Source organism: Euwallacea fornicatus, chromosome 8 (genome assembly GCF_040115645.1).
Source record: "Euwallacea fornicatus isolate EFF26 chromosome 8, ASM4011564v1, whole genome shotgun sequence".
Taxonomy (NCBI): Eukaryota; Metazoa; Arthropoda; class Insecta; order Coleoptera; family Curculionidae; genus Euwallacea; species Euwallacea fornicatus.
Genome location: NC_089548.1, coordinates 2,417,524 through 2,437,355, shown reverse-complemented (window position 1 = coordinate 2,437,355; position 19,832 = coordinate 2,417,524). Strand labels below are relative to the sequence as shown.

General features: G+C 36.9%; 3 protein-coding genes across 7 annotated transcripts in view; 1 reads left to right on the top strand and 2 right to left on the bottom strand.

The window, feature by feature from the left end:
- The first annotated feature begins 1,231 nt into the window (after positions 1-1,231).
- On the top strand, positions 1,232-5,484 carry LOC136340514 ((3R)-3-hydroxyacyl-CoA dehydrogenase). The gene is made up of 5 exons (XM_066284668.1): positions 1,232-1,397; positions 3,844-4,157; positions 4,240-4,378; positions 4,698-4,868; positions 4,988-5,484. The coding sequence occupies exons 1-5, from the start codon at positions 1,364-1,366 to the stop codon at positions 5,071-5,073; spliced, it is 744 nt and encodes a 247-aa protein (XP_066140765.1). The 5' UTR covers positions 1,232-1,363; the 3' UTR covers positions 5,074-5,484.
- Positions 5,142-11,487, bottom strand: LOC136340513 (nose resistant to fluoxetine protein 6-like). Of its 2 annotated transcripts, none has more exons than XM_066284666.1 (13): positions 11,283-11,487; positions 11,030-11,227; positions 10,429-10,631; positions 10,170-10,375; positions 8,884-9,205; positions 8,660-8,823; positions 8,438-8,606; positions 8,190-8,383; positions 8,013-8,138; positions 6,447-6,652; positions 5,863-6,005; positions 5,692-5,803; positions 5,142-5,270 (listed from the first exon to the last, which is right to left on the bottom strand). In XM_066284666.1, exons 1-13 carry the CDS (start codon positions 11,416-11,418, stop codon positions 5,197-5,199), a joined length of 2,253 nt encoding a protein of 750 aa, XP_066140763.1. In that variant the 5' UTR covers positions 11,419-11,487; the 3' UTR covers positions 5,142-5,196. The 2 variants fall into 2 exon arrangements, with proteins under 2 accessions (XP_066140763.1, XP_066140764.1); XM_066284667.1 differs by having other exon boundaries at positions 8,190-8,371.
- Positions 11,488-14,426: 2,939 nt separating this feature from the next.
- Positions 14,427-19,832, bottom strand: part of ec (echinus) — a 29,152-nt gene continuing 23,746 nt past the window's right edge. For all 4 annotated transcript variants that reach the window (XM_066284617.1, XM_066284620.1, XM_066284619.1 and 1 more), the window contains one exon: positions 14,427-19,812. In XM_066284617.1, coding sequence (XP_066140714.1) covers positions 15,601-19,812 — 4,212 coding nt within the window. In that variant the 3' untranslated portion in view covers positions 14,427-15,600. The remainder of the gene's footprint in view (positions 19,813-19,832) is intronic.

Sequence of the window (19,832 nt, the reverse complement as noted above, 5' to 3'; positions counted from 1 at the left end):
CAATTAATCTAACAAATTGGAAGGCATTAACACACGCAAAACTCCGAAGATTGAAGTGATTCCAAGCACTTTACAATTTTACTACAAACTATAACGCGGCAACACTGGATTGAAGAGCGATTTTATTGAAGAATCGTTCCTAAACGCGTTTCTTAAAAAAAAAATTAAGCCTGTTTAATCGTTATCCTATGAAGTATCAATCTAAAGGAAATGTGTTTTTTTTCCCGAAAAGTCAGTTTTTCCTAAGAATTTTTTTATCCACCTTTGGAAAAAACTTATTTTCCCAAACAGAATCAAATGCGATAATAAAACCCTACATTTATGGGTTCCTTCTCGTTCATCGGGTGAACATTAATAGCTACGTCCCATTCAGAAAATATACAGTTCTTGAAAAAGAGAAGGCGTAGCAAGTAAAGCGTTTTTGACCTTTTGAGAACAGATATTTTTAAAAACTATAACTTGATATTATATTTCTCAAAGACTGTAAATTTTTTACTTTCAAATTTTGAGATTTAATTAATTTGCTACGTGCCTGACAAATTTCTTGTTTTCAGCCTCTTAATGATTTTTCACACTTCAGTATCTTCCTTCCCAACTTTTGCAACAGTTGTTTCAGAGTCGAATTTTCTTCTATGAGTATTCTAAGGAAGTCTGTACAAGTCGAGGTAGTTGTATGTGATGTGTGATATCGTTAATATGTTTTAGATATTGTATTTTGATTAACTTTAAATTTTTTACTGTTTTAGCGAATTATTGATCTATTCGTAGATTTATCCGCACGTGATCTGAATGCAGTCGGCTTAAAATACAGAATATTACATTAATTTATTAATCTCCTCTTTTCAGCGTAAGTTTAAAGATAATTCTAGCCATTTTGGGTAACTCAAAAATGTGTTGAAATATCGGAGGCATGTCTCAGATGTCTTTGGTGGTCATCTTTAGATGTTAAATGATAAAAACAAATGACTTAATCAACGCCCTGCGTATATGATTAACCAATTACTTTAAACTTTTATATTTTTAATGATCGCCCGTTATTTTGTAAAAAAATCCTTCAAATGAACTTTGTGTGGGGCTTGTGATGAAGGCATATCATACTGTATAAAGAGGGGGTGACAAACCTGCTAGCCTAAAACTGGCAACGCGGTACGAAAGTATTTTTCCAGCGAGATCGGATGAGGACAACATCCACGCAATCGCAAACCAAACAGCAGCGCAATAGAGCTAATCACGTGTTCAATAATGTATTAATCGCGGCAAATGGGAAGGCGAGGGAAAAATCAGGGGCAAGCGCAGAACGACCGGGAACACTGGTACCATATAACGTTTTCCATATATTCTACAAGCAACGAGATAGCTAAACATGAGTTTGGTTGGAAGACTTGCTTATGTTACTGGTAAGGAAATAACGGATGTTCCTTAAAAAAAGTGGGGTGTTAATTAAGCTATTTATTATTCACCATCAAACATGTAATAGATGAATATATCCAAGACATGCCCTGATATTTTAAGGCCTATGTAAGTTGAATATACATACTATTAAGATGCGCAAAGTCCACATTACTTGCCACAGTCCACGTGTTGAGATAGGAAATATGAAGTGCAGCTGTGTCGATTTAAGTTTTTAAATGATCATATTCAATTTTAAATCTTATCAGGCATACGATTTTCCAATTCGAACTTTTACGACTAGGAAATTTATTTGGATAATCAGGGTTTTGCTTTCACGATTTTTAAATTGATTTCAACGATATAAAATTTACAAATTTGTTTTTTTAGTTCTAAAAAAACGTTTTTAAATTCTCTTTCACAAAAAAACATAGTTACAAAAGTGTAGCTCATATAGACCGGTCTTATTCATGTTGCAGACATTCTTCCCTTTTTTGATCGTCCAGGTCGTATAACCCGAAGATAGACGGGATGGTAATATAGGAAATTTTCTTCCAGATGTCTCTTGTTTTTTGTTTTATTTATAACCAGAATTTCAGTTAAATAGTTGGAAATATGTTTGGGGCTAATGACTAGGCATCTAAGATACTAAGGTGCCTTCATGCCTCTTCAAGCAAGCTCCCCCTAAGACAAGAACCCAGACCCACAATATCTATACCCAAAGAAAAACTCTTTAAGCCTTCGGAATTTAGGAATTGACTGATCTTTGCGATCAGGTTTTAAGGGCCAATTTTGCGGATTTATTAGTTTGCTGGACGTGCGGTCTAGCCCTAAGAGGGAGGACTTTGAAGCACCATCCATGTGTTACCCATCAAGCAGATTTTTGGAAACTCTCCAGTAGATGTGATACAATAATGTGCAAAAATTTGGAAACGCTTGGATTTTTTTAATAATTCAGTTTTGTAAAGTGATTTATCCCCATTTTTAAAATTTTTGCAATTAATGCTGATTTCTTATAATACTTTTAATCACCAAAGCAAAAAAAGACTTGCAGATATGCCATTTCATGCCCTGAATATTATTGCGTTAAAAAATTTAATCACCGGAAACCTAATCCAATATAATATCAAACCTAATCCCGGCGTACTTTCTTGGTGTATCAGGAGTTTTTTTATCTTACATGCATTAGCAGAAATCCAAATAACTTTGTTTACTATATTGATTTTCCATACTTTTCCTTCAGTTGCTCTTAAGAGACCTTTGAAACAACACCTCAGTATTTCTGTTTTTAAGTGTGGCATAATCACGAAACGGGAACAATTAACATTAGAATGCAGTGCAGTATCTACCCTATATCAAGAAGGATATTCAGAGCAAGTAATTGCAAAAAAAATTAAAATATCATGCAAAGGTGTTCACCCTATTTTGATCAGAAAAAAGGAAACAGGGTAAAATTGTGTTAGGAACCTACTCATGGGGAAAACGGCTTCTCTACAGTCACATCCAAGCATAATCGATGTTTTACTGCATCTTAAATTGCTGCAGCAGTCAAGGAAGAGATGCCTTCTTGCTGCTGGTCATTAGTGGTAGAGGTCAATCTGGGCTTTTGTACAATATTGAATTAATCTTAAGAAAAGATTATTTAAAATCCTTCGAGTGCAAGCGATTCCTTTTGACTTAAATCTTATAAGATAACCGTTTATTTTCCAACAAACAACGACCTTAAGCACTCGTCAGAATTCTGCACATGTCATTTAGAAAAATTAAAAGAAGGAAAAATCGTCGAAAATATGAAATTGCCATCGCAGTCTTTAGATCTTTCATCAATGAAGTTGCTATCCGATGAGTTAAGCAGAAGAGTTACAAATCATGCTCAGTCTAGTTCTAATCAACTTTGGACTTTCCTAGAGACGGAGTGGATACAGCTAACGAATGAATATTTCGCAAAATTATTAAAAAGAATGCCGAAAATTTCCGAAGCGAAATTTTCATTATGCATTTTATTGCTATTGTGTTATCACCCTGTATACTGTTTGAGTAAAAATTATATTTTTTCCTTCTCGAAACTATTTTTATTGCGAAATCGTTAAGCTGTTGCATAACGAATCGCGAACCAGATAATCTCAGTAACACTACGTTAATTTGTCTATGTGAGGCACCCATAAGGATTCTTCAGTTACGGATTTTGGTTCCAAGATTTTATTTCCAACATGACCGTTAAATCTTTATTTAGGTATCCTGAGGTAAAACCCACATGCCCAGTATTTGTCCGATTCAAGTCTTGGGTGTCCTCTGAGGGCACTGAAGTCCCCATCAAAACAAGCGACTGTTGTATGATCAATGTATAAAAAAATAAAAAAATAATAATTCAGTTTCTTAAAAAAGTCAATGTAACTTAAATACTTTGTTACTAATTTTCCCACCTGATGTTTAATTTTTGTAATCATTCAAAAGGTGCTGCCTCGGGGATCGGAAGAGCAACTTGCCAATGCTTAGCCAGGGAAGGTGCCACCATAGTGGCTGTGGATAAGAGCGCACCAAGTTTATTGCAAACCATTGAATCATTGCCCAGTGTAGCACAACCTCACATGCAAATTCCACTTTCAGTAGAGAATAAACAGAGCATTGAGAGCTCTCTGGACAAAGTCCTAAGAGCATATTCAGCACCTCCCACCATTGTTGTCAACGCAGCTGGTATAACAAGGGACAATTTTATTGGTAAATTATCCGAGGAGGATTTTATGGAAGTGTTGGATGTTAATTTGAAGGTAGATATAAGGCCCAGTATTCCCTCCCTGTCCTCAAAACTTTCAATGGCGAGGAAATATCCCTCATACGCATATGTTTTAGGGTACATTTCTAGTCATAAAAACATTTGCGAATGCTTTAGTTAGTCATAAAGTTAATGAGGCCTCAATAATCAACATTGGCAGTGTCGTTGCTAGGTTTGGGAATATTGGACAGGCAAACTATTGTGCCAGTAAAGCAGGTTTGATGTGAATTTAATTTTTATATGGGGGATTATCGTTATTCGCACATCATAGAAAATATGGTTTTTGCTGAGAAGACTCAATTCCAGGCTGGAATTTTCAATTAAGTCAAAAAAATTTTGAAATTTCGGAATTTAATTCGAAAAAAAATTTTAAAGTTAAAGAAGCCCTTCTACGCCTTTCCATGCTTTCATAAAAACCATTTTTATGTATGTTTTTTATTTCCTCTACTTGCCATTTCCATAAAAAAAAAAAATTCCAGTTTCATTCATCATTTAAAGACACGTTTGAATTTCATAATTTACTGGATTTTGGCAGGAGTAGACCTTCTAGCGAAAGTTGCTTCCAAGGAATACGGAAAATTCGGGATTCGTGTGAATAATATCGTACCAGGTTTCATAGCTACACCAATGACTGCTGCCGTACCAGAAAAAGTTAGAGATAAGTTTGTCCCTTTAATTCCTTTGGGCCGCTTCGGCCAGCCTGAAGGTAAATTTATGTCTGAAAATTTCTGTGATTAACACTGTTCGCTAATTTGTTCGCATGAAAATGAAGAAGTCTTTAGACGCTCCCAATTTTTGGGCCGCACTATACATTTTATGTTTCAGAGGTGGCAGAGGTGATTGCTTTTCTTGCATCACGGAAAAGTTCATACATTAATGGGGCCTCCATCGAAGTGACTGGCGGATTTTAACAGCTTTTCCCAAGCGAAATTTCAGCTTATATTTTACGTATATTTAAATGAAATGAAAATTCTTGTGATTTAGATAATATTTTTTATTGGTTCATATGCAACAAATTTAGCCTATGCCCAAATTCATTTGGTTTCCTGAATTCTCGATTCGATCACCCTTAAAACCGCAGGCTGTACAAAAGGCTTCTCTGAAGTTCCTGAAATACAGTGTGTTACATAAATGGCGCTTTTAGTTTCAAGAGGTTATGATTCCTTTTCATTGGTACTATTTTATGAAAATATATTAACTTAGGTAGGTATGGGTTGTTTCCTATAAAATTATTAACCCCCCTAAACTTCTGAAAATTTTTGTGATGTTTGAATATGTTGCAAGCGACATGTTTGCGATCGAAATATACGTGCGAAAGGAAAGTGTTTTTTTTTTAACAAAATACCTGTCGTTTTTATATTCTTAATTTTCCTTTATTTTTTCTCTTGTTCTTTTAGGTTTTTAAATTACTTTCCGGTCCCTTGATTTTTTCAAAAGAGCTTGAATTCTCCATAAACAAAATGACTGCGAAACTTTCAGATTCGGGAGTAAACTGAAAGCTCTACGTCAACTTCCTTGCTTGTAATTACTTTTTGTCCTCACTAGAGTCCTCTTCAATGAGAGAATGGGTGATTCGAAGCACACACACAACACGAATGCAAAAGAAAAGGTGATCACAAAGTGCCCCAGAAGCACGCTCGCCTTAAAATGAGAAAAATGTATGAACAATGGAGAGTTTCATGGAAATTTTTGTCAAGTACCAGGTTATATTTGGTCCAGGAAGTAGCTTCTCTGGTAAGTCCCTTGTAGCAAATCAGAACCACCTCGTTTACGAGGTAAGCACTGTAGGTAAGTCGGCTAAGTGGTATGAAAAATTTCCACGATAGAAATTTGTTTACTGCACCTGAAATTGATTTTTGATTTAAATCGTCATTGATTATATTACGGATTGTTTAAAGCAAAATTATGATTTAAAATCGACCCTTCAGGTTATTTAGAGCACCCTGTACAGAATTTTGCGTCTGCAAACAGTTTTCATATATTTTTGCTTCCGGGAAGTACTTGAAAATGTAAGTGGCTTGAAAACCAAATTTTGGAGATTTAATTCGATATTTCTTTGAACATTTCGCTTGTTCAATTGCAGGCATAACTACTACAAAAAAAATTTAAAGGTGTAAAAAGTGCAAAAAAAGAGTAGACCTGCCTGTATGAAGTCAAATTTTACACGAAATTTTTTATTTACATTTAAACCTTCGCTCCTGGCAGCGGTCCTTTAACTTTAGATGTTTTTATTTATTTATAACTAAATTTAACATTAGAAAAATAATTCGTGAAGATGACTTACTTGCATTCTCTGTAACACATACTGTAATAATCCATCCCAGTGCCAAATCCCAAAAAGTTCTATGCAGCGGTGCATAAATTGCCGACTGCAGGTTGTTCTGGACGTATCCTGGAGTCAGGAACCACGTAATGGAACTCATGCTACCCAAACCAAACAAAGCTGCCAAAGTCCAGCCTAGCCAAAGAAGCCAATCTGGAATTTTTGCGCTGAAAATATCTGATCGTTATACAGGGTTTTCGGTTCAAAAGTAGTCACTACCATCTTTTCCTTGCACGACAATAATATTTTCAACGGGAACAAAAATAGCATTAAAATGAACTATACTGAGGCAAATCCCTAAGGTCCAGAGACATGTTCTTGTTGATCAGAATTGTTGCGTGTTAAATTAATTTCGAGAATAAGGAATTAATTTTTTGCCTTCCTGGGACCTTTGATCTTTGCGATGTACAGGGTGTCTCAAGTTCATTGGCTTCACGGGGTAAGTCGGTCAACATTGAAGCTGAGACATACGGTTTTGTTATTAAGGTGTTTAGTTTTAACGAATCGTCGAAACATGTCGTCGTCATTACCATTTCGTGGGTACAGAGTGTTTTTAAAATTTTGCTTGAAGTTTTTAATCTTAAGAAAATGAAATGTGCTCATGATCATCAGAATTGCTACATATTTGTCATATTTGTTTCAAGAAAGCGAATTTGTCTTTATTGCCTTTAATGTGGCCATGTTTAGGATTGTTATTGAAATTAGCGGCAAACGAAATTTGATGTTCAGAGAAAAGTTGTCGCCCCCTTAGTTTCGTAGATACAGGGTGTTGTTAGAAATTCATGTTGGAACCTTTTTTGAATTTTTAAATCACCTTCTGTATTTCATTCACCCAAAAAGACATAAAGAAAGTAGTAACGGATTCTGAGAGAGCTTTAACCGGGGAATTTAATTGTGTAATTTATAGGGCGTTCCACTAACATATCATGTTCATAGTTAATTGCAGCTAAAACATAAGATGCAGAAAAACCATGAACTATACCATTGAAATCTACGGGAAGAAATTCTCGATATCCTAAAGAATAAATAAAGCACCGAGGGGCCCCGAAAATGCGATAATCTATAAAACACACTTTGATGATGAATGTGCACGAAGAGTCGCCAGAGTTATCTATATACATAGAATCGAAAAAATACTGGAATTACATATTTTACATAAAATTTGAATTTTCACTTTTCATAAAGAAGAAAACAGGTTTTTGATACAAAATCTAGTTTGGCTGCCTTGAAAATTTCACGTGAGTCTTAGGACCGAACTGACCGTTCAATTTAAATAATAATTATTGCAAACTTTTGCAGAAAAAATGATATTCTAAATTTTTTATTTTAATGAATATTTAACTCAAGTGCTGCGTGTACAAGGGTATGAACACGCAGCCCGGTGCTTCCCCTCGAAAAGTTCAGTTTAATGCCATTCTTCGTTCCTGTTGAAAATATTTCTTGCGTTGTGATGTATGAGAAAGATAGATGCGGCTACTTCTGGTCTAAAAAGACCGGTAAATACCGTGTAATCACCGAAGACCGTACCATTCTTTATACATCCAATACACTAAATAACCGCTTAGTAACCCAATGAAATACGAGGTGGCCCTCATGTGGGTTTTAATGTATGCATTGACAAAATAGTGGTTTGTTGTCAAATCTTCGATTTCACTGAAATTTGAATAGTGAAAGTCCATCAAATTCTAGAGACTTGAAACTCACGGTGGAAACCCTAACAACGTGGGGTCGTAGCTGTTTACAAAAGTAATGTAACCTGGCACAATTGCGCTCGCAAATGTTGCAATGCCAAGAACATATATTCCCAGTTTGGGACATGTCCACAGCAGATAAATAAATATTGGAGCAACTACGAAAAGGTGGAAATCGGCTGCCAAGTACCATGTCTGGAACATACACTGCAACCGTCAGGGAAAATAAGAGAAGTTTCAGCTCATTCTCAGCTTACACACCACATTGCCTGTGTTCACATAATTATTAATATACAACAAGTTTGCCCACCATGACTTCGAGCATCTCATTCTCTCAGTTTCGGTAACTCTCCTCCATAAGGGCCCTTTGCCCAAGAGCGGCAGCCAGGTCATATTTAGCCCTATCATTACCAAATAGGCCGGCGTTAGCCTATGAATTGACATTATTAATTTAAGTGACTCTGCTCCACCGTATTATGTCACCTGATGTAACGACCAAGGTAAACCATTGCGACATTAATTTTCCCACTTGTCTTGTCTAGTTCGACCAAAAATAGCCGAGCCATTAAAAACCCACTGACCAGTAGGAAGCTATCTACCAACAGAGGACTATTTAAAAATATGCAGTTCTCTAGGTTTTTTATCATCTAAAATTTAATCTAACAGATTTCACCAGCCATTAAAAATAAATTTAATTATATACGAACCTCATTAGCAAAATTCGTATTTGCCAGGGGGCTACCGAAAATGAACGTCAGAGAATGTCCGGCAAGGATGAATACCATGGAAATAAATTTAATACCGCAGATACATTCCAAGTTGAATTCGTTGGGTTGGGTTTGCAGCAAGGTAGACACATTTTGGATGAGGGAAAGGGAGAGAATGAACTCTTTCAGGGCTGAGTTTCTTTGCCTAATGTGATCTACGTTGCAGACATTGTATGAGAGCAACTTTTTAGTTCTTCTAATGTGTAGTATGTGCAATGTTGTAGACAGGATGGTTATTGCTAGGACCAATGCTATCAACACTCTAAAATGTTTTTATGTGAGTCCCTTCAATTCAAAAGTAGCCTACTCCATTAGGTTTATCTTTTTGTGATAGACTATTACAGAAGGTGGGTAGTAAGAAGTGCATTGCAAGAGTGACGAAAAGTTATCATTGAGTCACAGCCCAATTCATGAATTTTAGCGGGTAAAGTAACATGTGTAGTAAAAAACGGATTACAAGCGGGACGAAAGGTTACGACCGAGCTGAAGCCGAGGTCTGAAATTTCGCCGAGTAAAGTAACATGCGTTACTTTCGATTGATGCTTTTTCTACGACCTACTTACTGCTCTTTAATCTACAGATTTGCCATACTACAGTAATGACGATTATTTCTTTTTGTATTTCAAATCCATAAACACGCGTGGTTATAGAAATGCTGTGCGCGAATCAGCTGTGCGTAATAATATTACACAACAACATGAAGGTTCACTTGCCTGTAATTGCTAATTTGTCGGTATGCCCCACTCCAATGTTATTCGCAATCTACTGAAAAAGACTATTCTGACTAAATCTAACGTTAAAATCTGCGATGGCACACCTCCTCTTGAAGCATACAGGGTGAGTCTCCGGAAGTAATGTTCCCATCGACTGCCACATCTCGCCAAATTTACAGATGTTTTCTGCTTGGAAACTTTAATAATCGGCTCATGCGGTTCCCGGAGAATCACCCAGTATAGTTTCAAGGGTATTAAAATTAGAGAAAAAAACAAAAAAAGAATCATCAATATTTTTTTTTTATCGAGTCAGCTGGTGGTGGGGGATGGACTTCAGAGGACATACAGAGAGTACCGATTTTAAACATCCCCTCGATGTCATTATTCGATGTCTCAATTGAGGTGTTCTTGATTTAGATCTCTTTTTTTTCACGAAAACAATAATGGAGGGGGCTACTTTTGAAATGATAGCAGTGGATGTATTATTTTTCTTTACGAATCAAAGATATTTACCCGTAAATGATTTGTCCCCAAGATATGGTTGGTGGGTAGGTCTCAGAGTAACAATCAAGTTCATTAATATCCACTTTAAGTTCGTTGAGTTCAATAAATAAAACGAACATTTTCTTCATAATCTGTTGACCATCTTCAGGAAGACAAGTCGATGGTAGGCATACAGCCCAACGGATTAGAGTTGAGTTATAGTCGCCTCTAAATCGCTGTTAAAGCATTTTTATTTGTTTGAAATCTTGATTGTACAGTGATTCGTTACCGATTCATTAATCATGAATGCTTCATCTACTAAGCTTTCATTTTTGTTGGGTTTGAAGCTGATTTTCGCCAGGCAGTATTGGCCCTTTATGACTCGGTTGTCTTTTAAGGGTTGTACGACTCTGATGCATTCATCGAAATTTCCTAACTGGTACATGTTCGAGTAAAGTTGTCCTGTGGGGAATTTTGGGGTTGCGTCGAACACTGGAATTCCAGGATTTGAGATAAAATTTGTAGAATTTTCACGGAAAAAGAAAAATTAAGCACAATGCATTACTAATTAAAATTTCGTGGAGGAATTATCATATGATAAGTGAGGGGCATAAGCTTTTTGGAAAAATAACACGAGAAATTTTTCCAATGTTTGATAAAACTTACCTAAAATTAACATTAAGTTAAAACAGAAGCCTAAAAATACAAGTTGTTTTCATGGCAACGCGTTTCCCTGGTAACCGCCATCACTAGCTTGCTACGTAAATGACGAGCCGTAAACGTACTATTATTAACGAGTTTTAGATTTAAAGGCATGCGCGCAAAAGGAAAAACGACTCGCCCAGTTATAGCGCTTTTAAAATCTAATAGTGGAAAAAGCATTATCTTACTTTGCAAGGCCCACCCTTCGAAATTCATTAATGCCTGCATTACACTGATGGAATCCTTTCTGCATTTTTCGTTCTCGATATCTTCCAAAATTCTTGAAATTTCCTGCTGATCCTGGTAATTTATATCTTTTCTGAAAGGCTTTTCTTCACTGTTCCCGGATTTAACAATAAGCTTGCTTAATAGTGCCTCAGTAAAGCCTGCAAAAATCCAAACCGGAATAATCACACTATAAATATTTAATTTAGTTAGAACCGTTGTTTCTGGTGGTTTTCTCATGAGTCTGAAATTTAGCGTTCCTCTCACTATTATCACACTTCGCGCGTAAATCACTATAAACACAAATCAATAGAAATGCAAGTAAGCTGTAATTTAGAGCACAGAACATCATGTTTTTAGCTATTGTGTTCTTATGTAGGCCTCAACCTAGAGAGGTAGGTACTGAAAAGTATCTCATCAGCAGAACTTGGTTGGTATACATATGCATTCGAGAAACAGAAAAACGTTTGGCGTATTGTCCATTGCAAAAAGTGAGGAATCAGCATTATGATATTTGTCTAATTATGTTTCTTAATTCCAAGATTTCCTAATAGTAAACAGGCATTTCTAGTACTGGAATCGACAACAAGTTAAACGTGACAGGGAGTTTCATATTTTGTGTTAAATTTTTATGTTTCTTTTATGATTTTATCAAATTTTTATTAAATTGTTGTATTGCTCTTTGAATTCGGTATTTCAAAAGTTAATTAAATGATCCACTCTTTTGCTAAATATTTTGTTCTCAGCTCAGGTAAACTAGGCATTACAGGTTCGAAAGTTGTCCTGGTCAGAATTCAATGTAAAAATTATTATCTTAGCAAGTTTTCGTTTAATATTGCGTTTAAGTGTTCCATGAAAACTAGCTCGAACGTCGCAAGTCATATTCTCTATTTGGAAGTTTTGTCTTTTAACACTTTTAAACAATTATCGAACGAAGTTTCTTCAATAGCATAAAAGAAACAATTATCATCACATCACACCTCATCTTTTAACACTTTTTTTTAAATAATCATGGAGTATTCAAAACACGTAATAAAGTTGCATCATTTTTTTAAAGTAATTTGTTATTAAAATTAATTCAGAATTCGAAAGATTGTCCTTTGATCCACAACACAAAGCGTTAAGTTCAAAAAATAAATGGAAAATCAATAGACACTGGGCAATATCCAAAAAAGAAAAAGCTGGAAATTACTTATGTATGTGGTTTTGTCGGATGGTGTATGAGTAAGTGTACAGGGTGTCCCAGGTTTTCCTCTGCAGGAATGGCAAAAAAATGGCATCTTAAGGTGTCCGATCGCTTTTCGTGTCTGGTTTCTCTTTAAAAAAGTGAAATTTTGTTTTTTTAATTATCATCTTTCAGGGCCATTAAACCAAATTTCTATGAAATCTATGAATTTTACAATATCAGCAACACGCAAAAATTAACGCATCACTAAAAATATTTATAAATAAGAGTGACGTTTTTATTTAATTGTAGATCAATTCGTTAAGAATTGTATCATATTTATAGCTTTTTAAAGAAAGTTTATTGTCATTGCATACCATGTGAAAGAAATATGCAGTTTACGATATTTTTTGTATCTCAGATTTATTGTTTATCAAATTCTATAATGAAACAGTAAAATTTAAAAAAGGAATGTTTTTTTTCTAGATTTAAGGGCTTTCTGTAGACAATTTTAGCATTAAAAAAACATTGCATTTTATATTCCATGTAAAGCTTATTTTTTCGAAACATTTTGTTTTTTGGTTCACTTCGATATCTCGGATAATAAAAGAGCTGTGGACTACTGGACAAAATTAGCGCATTTTTCCTCGTTTAAATCACATTTATTGCACGTGAGCGGGAAATATCATTCAATCAATCATTCATCAATTCTTCAATGCAAATGTTTAGAAATCTATTCATTAAAGAAGACAATTATCTTTTTTTACATACATATATTGAGGACGATTTTATTAATATTTCCTGTTGAAAGTGATCCAAACTAAGCCGTAACTCTCCATTATTTCCCTTCTTCACATTTTTACTACTTTTTTTGTTAATTTAAAAGTGTCATATTAAATAAAAAATTCCTTGAAAATATTTGCACTAAATGTTAAGCCAGGTCTAAAGCCTGCTTGCAATAAATAATTTAAAAAAATAATGTTATCCCCGATAAGACGAAAAATTAGGCACATTTTGTTCAGCAGTCGATAACTCATTGATTATCAAAGATGTCAAAGTGAACCAAAAATGCGTGTCGAATTTGATTGATTCAACGCGAAAGCTCTTTTTATTCCCGAAACACTAAGGCATTTTTAGCATTTTTGTTAAATCATTCATTCATTATCATAATTAATACTTTTAATATTGTTTCATAACTTTAGTATGTAATAGTTCTTTAAAAAAAAAAATCTTAACTGTGGCCAATTAAAAAAAAACATCCTATATAAACTATTGACTGAACTTAGATTCCATAGATTGGAGATTTAAAGAGTATTTTTCGAAAAATTAGTAAAAATATTTCAAATTGCTTGAGGTTTCGCAAAAACGCACAGGGTGTTTTGCGCACACAGATACTATTTTTTTGCATTATAGTCAATACTAGAAACCAGCATGTTTTCACTCCTTTCATTTACATATCTGTAACTGAGCCGATTGGGAGCACATGTCTGATTCGATATAGGGAGAATTATATGGAAGAATTAGATGCTTTCATTTTAAAATTCTTTATTCGAAATTAAACATATTAATTACATGTTCGAAAGACATTTTTATAATTATGAGTGTGTATAAAATATATACAATAATTTCCTTAGTGTCTAATAATGTCAGTAGATACAGGGTTGTCTAACGAGCACTAGATAAAGAAGCGGCATAGTTGCATATGAAAAACCAAAATAACCGTTTATTATGTTACTTCTCGAGGAATCCTGGAAAATGTTTCCTTATTTCACTTATTGTTAGTTCATTGAAAACAAAAGGCTTCATTTCAGTTAAAATGACACGAAACCAGCTACATAACAAGTAGCAATCAAACACATCCTTTGGTAATGAATGGAAGGACCAATACAGGTGACTTGTTAGGTGGTAACAAGAAATAATAACACGATCAAAGGACTTTTCTCTATTGTATAATAAGGAAAATCGACGATTAAAAAAATAAAAGCACATTGTTGCAAGTGAAAAAAAATCAGGAATCGAATAAAAATACGGTATGATATTTGAAAAACTGTCAAAATGAGCTGCAGCTTCTACATTTGATGTTTATTCAATATTTTATATTTTTCACCGGTTATTTTCAGATTCCAGGAGAAGAGGAGATATATATATATATATATATATATATATATATATATATATATATATATATATATATATTTGCTTTTTCATTTTAATAAAACCATTGCGAGGAAAAGTTTCGTATCTAGTCCTTGTTGGATGAGCCTGCACGAAATATTCAGGTGTCATCAAGGGATAGCTCAGGTGATCGAAATGATACAGACAATTGCCATTTTTATAAACATCTGGCTGATTGTCGTGAAACTCCAAATAATAGGGCTAATCTGAAAATTTTTCTGATAAGCTTACCTCCCATGTCCTGGTGTGTGTTGAAAAAGTAAAAATCATATTCGATAGAGGTTTTTTTCTTACGTAGAATGCTGTAGTGAAAGCCGTTTTAGTCTGCCGTTCTTAGTTTTCGAGTTACAATAATGCAAACTTTGATTTTTAAATATCTCTGTATTACTAGATATTTTGAAATTCGGCTTGTGAGATTTCGAAAAAAATTGTTTATTTTTGGTTTTTGTTTTTAATTATTTCGACATGGCCAGACCATATTTTGAAAGATAATGAGAGACGCCTTCGTGTTCTGTTTCTCTAAATTTTCCTCAAGAACACTTATTTTTTTGAAAATTACAAAGACCACCAAGTTCCGGAAAAGTAAAAAAGGTTAAATAAAAAATGTTAGAAAAGTGATTTTTGCTTTTTCGCAACAATTTAGTGATACGATTCAAAATAGCTAACGATGCATTGGGAGTATCTGGAAAAAAAATTAAGCTTGTACAACCACGAAAGGGAAGCTAAGAGCAGCCGCCGAATTGAGGAATTTTCAGAATCACCCAGCAACCGGGAAGCAAAGCGACTCACGAGAATTTTAAAAGGGGATTTTTCAGTTTTAGTAAAAACTGGTCTTCTAAAAAGAGTAATTGTCTAACTGAGATATCCGATGATAAAGGCAAAACCTGAACACTCACTCTGTACAAACTTATTCTATGATATATGAGATCTCTCATTTCGTTTGTAACTTTTATGAGTATGCCCCAGGAAATATTTGTACCTGCACAATAAATTCCTTCAAATTCCTCCTATAAAATTTATAAAACCAACAAAATAAAACTTCTGGGCCTTTTCTACCAAACCTAAAATAAAATATCACATTTTCAAAATAACCAAAACAATTTGCACTTGTACTTTTTTGTATCACCCTCCATTTCCCTCACTGGGACCTCATCATTCTGTTTCATCCCAATTTGAGAAATGCCTCCCTTAAGGTCAACTCATGGGCTTAAACCTCGACATGTAAAATTCGCAGTCCTTGCAATACACGTTAAGAGCCACAACATTCTTCTTTCTGCACAAGTTGCATTTTGTCTTGTCTGTGGGTATGCTATTATTGGCATTGTTCACCACAATGGGGGTGATAACCGCCTTAGGGATGGGTGATTCACACCCTTTGGTTCCTGGCTGGAAACTCACGCTTTTCTTGGGAAAGTTCTTAGGCGAAGGCACTTGCTGATAGGGACTGATTTTATTAGCTTGCGAAGGGTAAATCGGTTCGTCTCCATGTGGTGGTGGCACCCTTTGGTAGATCTCCGGGCTCATTTGATACCCCATTTGCCTCTGGTACTCTTGATTGAAGTTTTGATGTTCAGGCACTCGTTGAAAAGGAGATTGGTTCCCATTTCTGTATCCCTCAGGGTAGTAGTTGCTGCAAGAACTTACAGATGGCACTGGAGAGGGAGTAAGAGTAGTTGTGAGGTAACCTGGAGAGGAGGCTGAGAGTCTCGTGTTGGGCTGGTTGTAGCTAGATGATGGCGGGGGGTATCCATAGTTGTTGTGAGGAGGATTTTGCGGGCTTGAGTGCCCATAGTGACTGGCGGAGTTATAAGGCACAGGCTGATATGGGGATTGTCTTGGAGGAATGTTGTGGGAGGTAGAAACGTTTGGAGTGTACTTTTGAGGCTGCTGATACTTGTATTGAGCATCTTCGTAACTAAACTGCTGCTCACTAGGTCCTCTCGAGTAGTATGGCTGTGGGGCTTTTTGATAGGCGTAATACTGTTCATCCGCTCTGACTCCATAATTTTGCGGATGCGTCAAATATTGCTGTTGAGGGAGTGGAGAAGATGGATAATTTGGTGCCATATATGGAGTATGCGGTAAGGGCCTCAGAGGCTCAGGATTCAGCAAATGCTCAATGGAATTTCTTCTAACGTACAGCGGTTGCTCTATATCATTCGAACGTAATTGAGGTACCTCTGGGGCAGGTTTGAGTTCGACAGGAGGTTGCTGCTGAGCCATATTTTCCCTCAAAGCCATCAATTCCTGCTTCACAGTATTAGCTTCAGGACTGTTAACTGCAGAGCGAAGCACTCTTTCCAGAATGGGATTGGGAATATAAGTCTCCTCCTCTTGCTCATCCGCTGTGGCCACCAAGATAACTTGATCGCAAAAAGACACGCTCTTTTTTTTTTGAGGGCGCGTTTTTTCTTCGATTTTTTCAGAATGGCTTGCAAAGACTTTATTTACGGCCGAAGTGATCATTTCAACTTCACGGATTTCTTCGGCGATCTGCTCCGGGGCGATCGTGGAAATCTCAGTTTTGGCTTTATTTAAGGCCATAGTTGGACGGCTATTTTCAAATTTGGAGGCTAAATCCTTAACAGATTTAACTGCTACAGAGTCTCCGGGTAAATAGCGTTGAGTATTCACTTCGTCCACTCCGACGTCTCTACTGACTTCGCCCTTCTTGTCCTTTAGTGCAGCTTGTTTGGCTTGCAACTCTTTAAGCCAAGTGTCTCCACTAGAACGAATGCTGTTTGATTGTTGTCTCAGTTCAGGTACTTGAGTGAGAATTTGCTTTCTCTTATCTTGTAACTGAGCTAACAAGCTGTTGCGTTCTGACTCTAGTTTGGGTAAATATTCATCCAGTGCAGATAGATCTAGGGGAGGAGGTGGAGGAGGGAATTCTTCACTGGCTTGTCTTGAGTGGATAGCTGAGCCTGCTGGACTAGGGTACGGAGGCAAGTCTAACATTGGCATTGGGCGTGAAGGAAAACAGTCCACTTCATCCACTCCATCTTCTGTGTTACTAGTGCTTATCTCTTGATGAACTTGTGCTTGGGTAACCACAGTATGGGAAGATGGCTTGTCAAAAGAGTCGTCATCGTAGGAACTATTGCAGTTTCCATAGTATGGCAAGGACATTGAAGATTGCTCTTCGCTAGGTTGGTTAAATGCTGACAAATTGTGGTAAATATTAACGTCTCCATAGATATTGTATTGTTCACTGACCGAGGCTTCCGACACATTGGACTTAGATCGGCTAAGTTGGGAGGTCGTTCTTAGTGGAGGTGGTGGAGGTACTTTAGCTGCGGTGAGGATTTTACCGGCGCTTCCATGGAAGCTTTTTCTCATTAATTTGCTTCTTTCAAGTTTAGGATTGGCTGAGCTTCCAGTAAACTCCAAATGACCTTCTGAAAGGTAGCCTGTCATCCCTTGACTTGTATCTGGAGAAGAGAGCTGTGAATCATCGATACATTGTGGAGACTGCCTATGGTCCTCAACATTAGAATCAGTTAAATCCGGCATACTTCTGTTCTTGCGTCTTATCAAGCCTCCCATCAGCAGCTTCCTTCTGATCTTGTGCTGCTTTTTATTCTTGCCATCCTTGTCCTTCTTGTCCTCCTTTTCTTCTTTGTCCTTATGCTTCCCTTTCTTTGTGATCTCTTTTGCCACGCAAATCTCTGGAGCAACCGAAAAGTCACTTCTTGATATTTTATTACGGTCTTCACTCCTGGACCTCTTTTCTTTAACTTTCAAATCTTTGTCTTTGTTTTTTGACCTCGAGAAAATAGATCGTGATTCCCGTTCAGGCGGTTTTGTATAAAGCATATATTCTGCATCATCATCGATACTAATGGCGTTGAGTTTTGCCTTTAATGCGTCTTTCTTCTTAGGTAGAGTAGCATAAATCTCGATACTTTTAATGGGCTTAGCCTTTTCTTTCTCTTGCTGCACTAGCAACTCTCTACTGCTCTGTCTAGAGTGATGCCCTTTCTCTCGGGAGTTCTGGCGTGAATGCCTCCCGCTTCCACTGCTGCCCTCTCGGGTGTGCCGTATCTCCAAGGGACCCTCTTTGTTTTGTGGTTGGTTCTGCTGGGTCATCCGACGGTGTAAACTTCTCGCTCGCATAATACAAGTATTGTGCTTCATCCTTGCCAAAGTTAGGGTTTGGGGGTTGTTGTAAGGGGCGTTCATGGCAGCCCTAGCCTTCGTAGCTGCTGCATTGCATAAAGCCAGCGCTAAAACTAAGTCGTGGGCATCCTCCAACTGACGGGACTTGATTAGAAGTTCATCAGCTTCAGTACAAAGGACGTCACAGCTTTGCGAATTCTGCTGGCCTAGCGCTGAGTGCATGTTGGTGTAGTCTTCAGGGATCTGTGCAAGATGGCCGGACTTCATCATATGTTGCAACGTCGTCATATTATTGGAGCTATCGTTGGATGAGAGCGAGTAAGAGTCGTATCCAGCATCATATGGGACTTTCGTGGGGCTTCCAGGTGGCATTTTTCCTACCAAGTATAAATAAGGGTTCTCCATGGTTGTTGATGAGGCCGATGAGGCGCTATTTCTGTCTCCACTCCAATTCCCACTATCTCTTCTTCTGGGGACGTTCATGTGGTCGGGAATGCTTGCGCCTGACTCCACTCCCGAAGATGAGCCATTGCTCAATGTTCTGTGAATGTTAACCTGAGGTTTACCATTATCCAGAGACTTTCTTTTGACGTTATACGCATCATGTGGCATAAATTTGAAGTGGCCATCGATCTGGTCTCCAGACACTTCTCTTAATCCATTAATATTTTTTTGAATAACTGATAAGTTCTGGTAGTCATTGTATGGCTTAGGGAGGGGAGGTTTTTGGTTGAGAGGGGAATTCTCTGGGTTAGGAGTAATTGCTCTTCGAGTGTTTCCTCCGATATTCGGTTTCTCAGGGCTCGGCGTCACCGAGCGCCTCAGCAATTGCTGTCCGCTTTTGGTTTGGAAGGGCGTGTTCAACTTTGGGGCATATTCCAAGTTGACTGGGGTCCCATTCGGAGTAGCATAGAGCAGCAGAAGCGGCTGAAACTTTCCCTTTTTGCATTTATCGACTACTTGTTCCCATCGAGGACCCACGTCTCGGACAGTGGCATCATCCAAGAAAATCCACTCCATTAGTTTGGTGTGGAAGAAGAACGTGGAATAGTGCTTTCCGTAGTAAGTGACCATGCCCACCAAGTTGTGCGTGGTGCTTTCCGCCCATCTCGAGTCGGTTACGGTATTAAAAACATGATTCAGATTCAATGTAGTGTCGATGCAAGAAAATACTTCCATAATGTGCTCTATATTAGGTTTCTCTGAGTTCCAGACAAGGCCAATGGAGACGATTTCCGGCCTGTTCATCAGGATGCGGCGCATTTGAGTTACTGAGCCGCATGAAGCCTGGAATGTTTTTTAATGAT

What these genes read in the sequence shown, in the direction of transcription:
- LOC136340514 (XM_066284668.1), top strand. Translation starts at nt 1,364, where the DNA reads ATGAGTTTGGTTGGAAGACTTGCTTATGTTACTG. An exon ending in AAGACTTGCTTATGTTACTG is followed by an intron (nt 1,398 to 3,843) that starts GTAAGGAAATAA and finishes ATCATTCAAAAG; the next exon opens with GTGCTGCCTCGGGGATCGGA. An exon ending in CTATTGTGCCAGTAAAGCAG is followed by an intron (nt 4,379 to 4,697) that starts GTTTGATGTGAA and finishes GGATTTTGGCAG; the next exon opens with GAGTAGACCTTCTAGCGAAA.
- LOC136340513 (XM_066284666.1), bottom strand. Translation starts at nt 11,418, where the DNA reads ATGATGTTCTGTGCTCTAAATTACAGCTTACTTGCATTTCTATTGATT. An exon ending in CGAAGGGTGGGCCTTGCAAA is followed by an intron (nt 10,632 to 11,029) that starts GTAAGATAATGC and finishes CTGGAATTCCAG; the next exon opens with TGTTCGACGCAACCCCAAAA. An exon ending in TATTGGATGTATAAAGAATG is followed by an intron (nt 6,653 to 8,012) that starts GTACGGTCTTCG and finishes AGATATTTTCAG; the next exon opens with CGCAAAAATTCCAGATTGGC.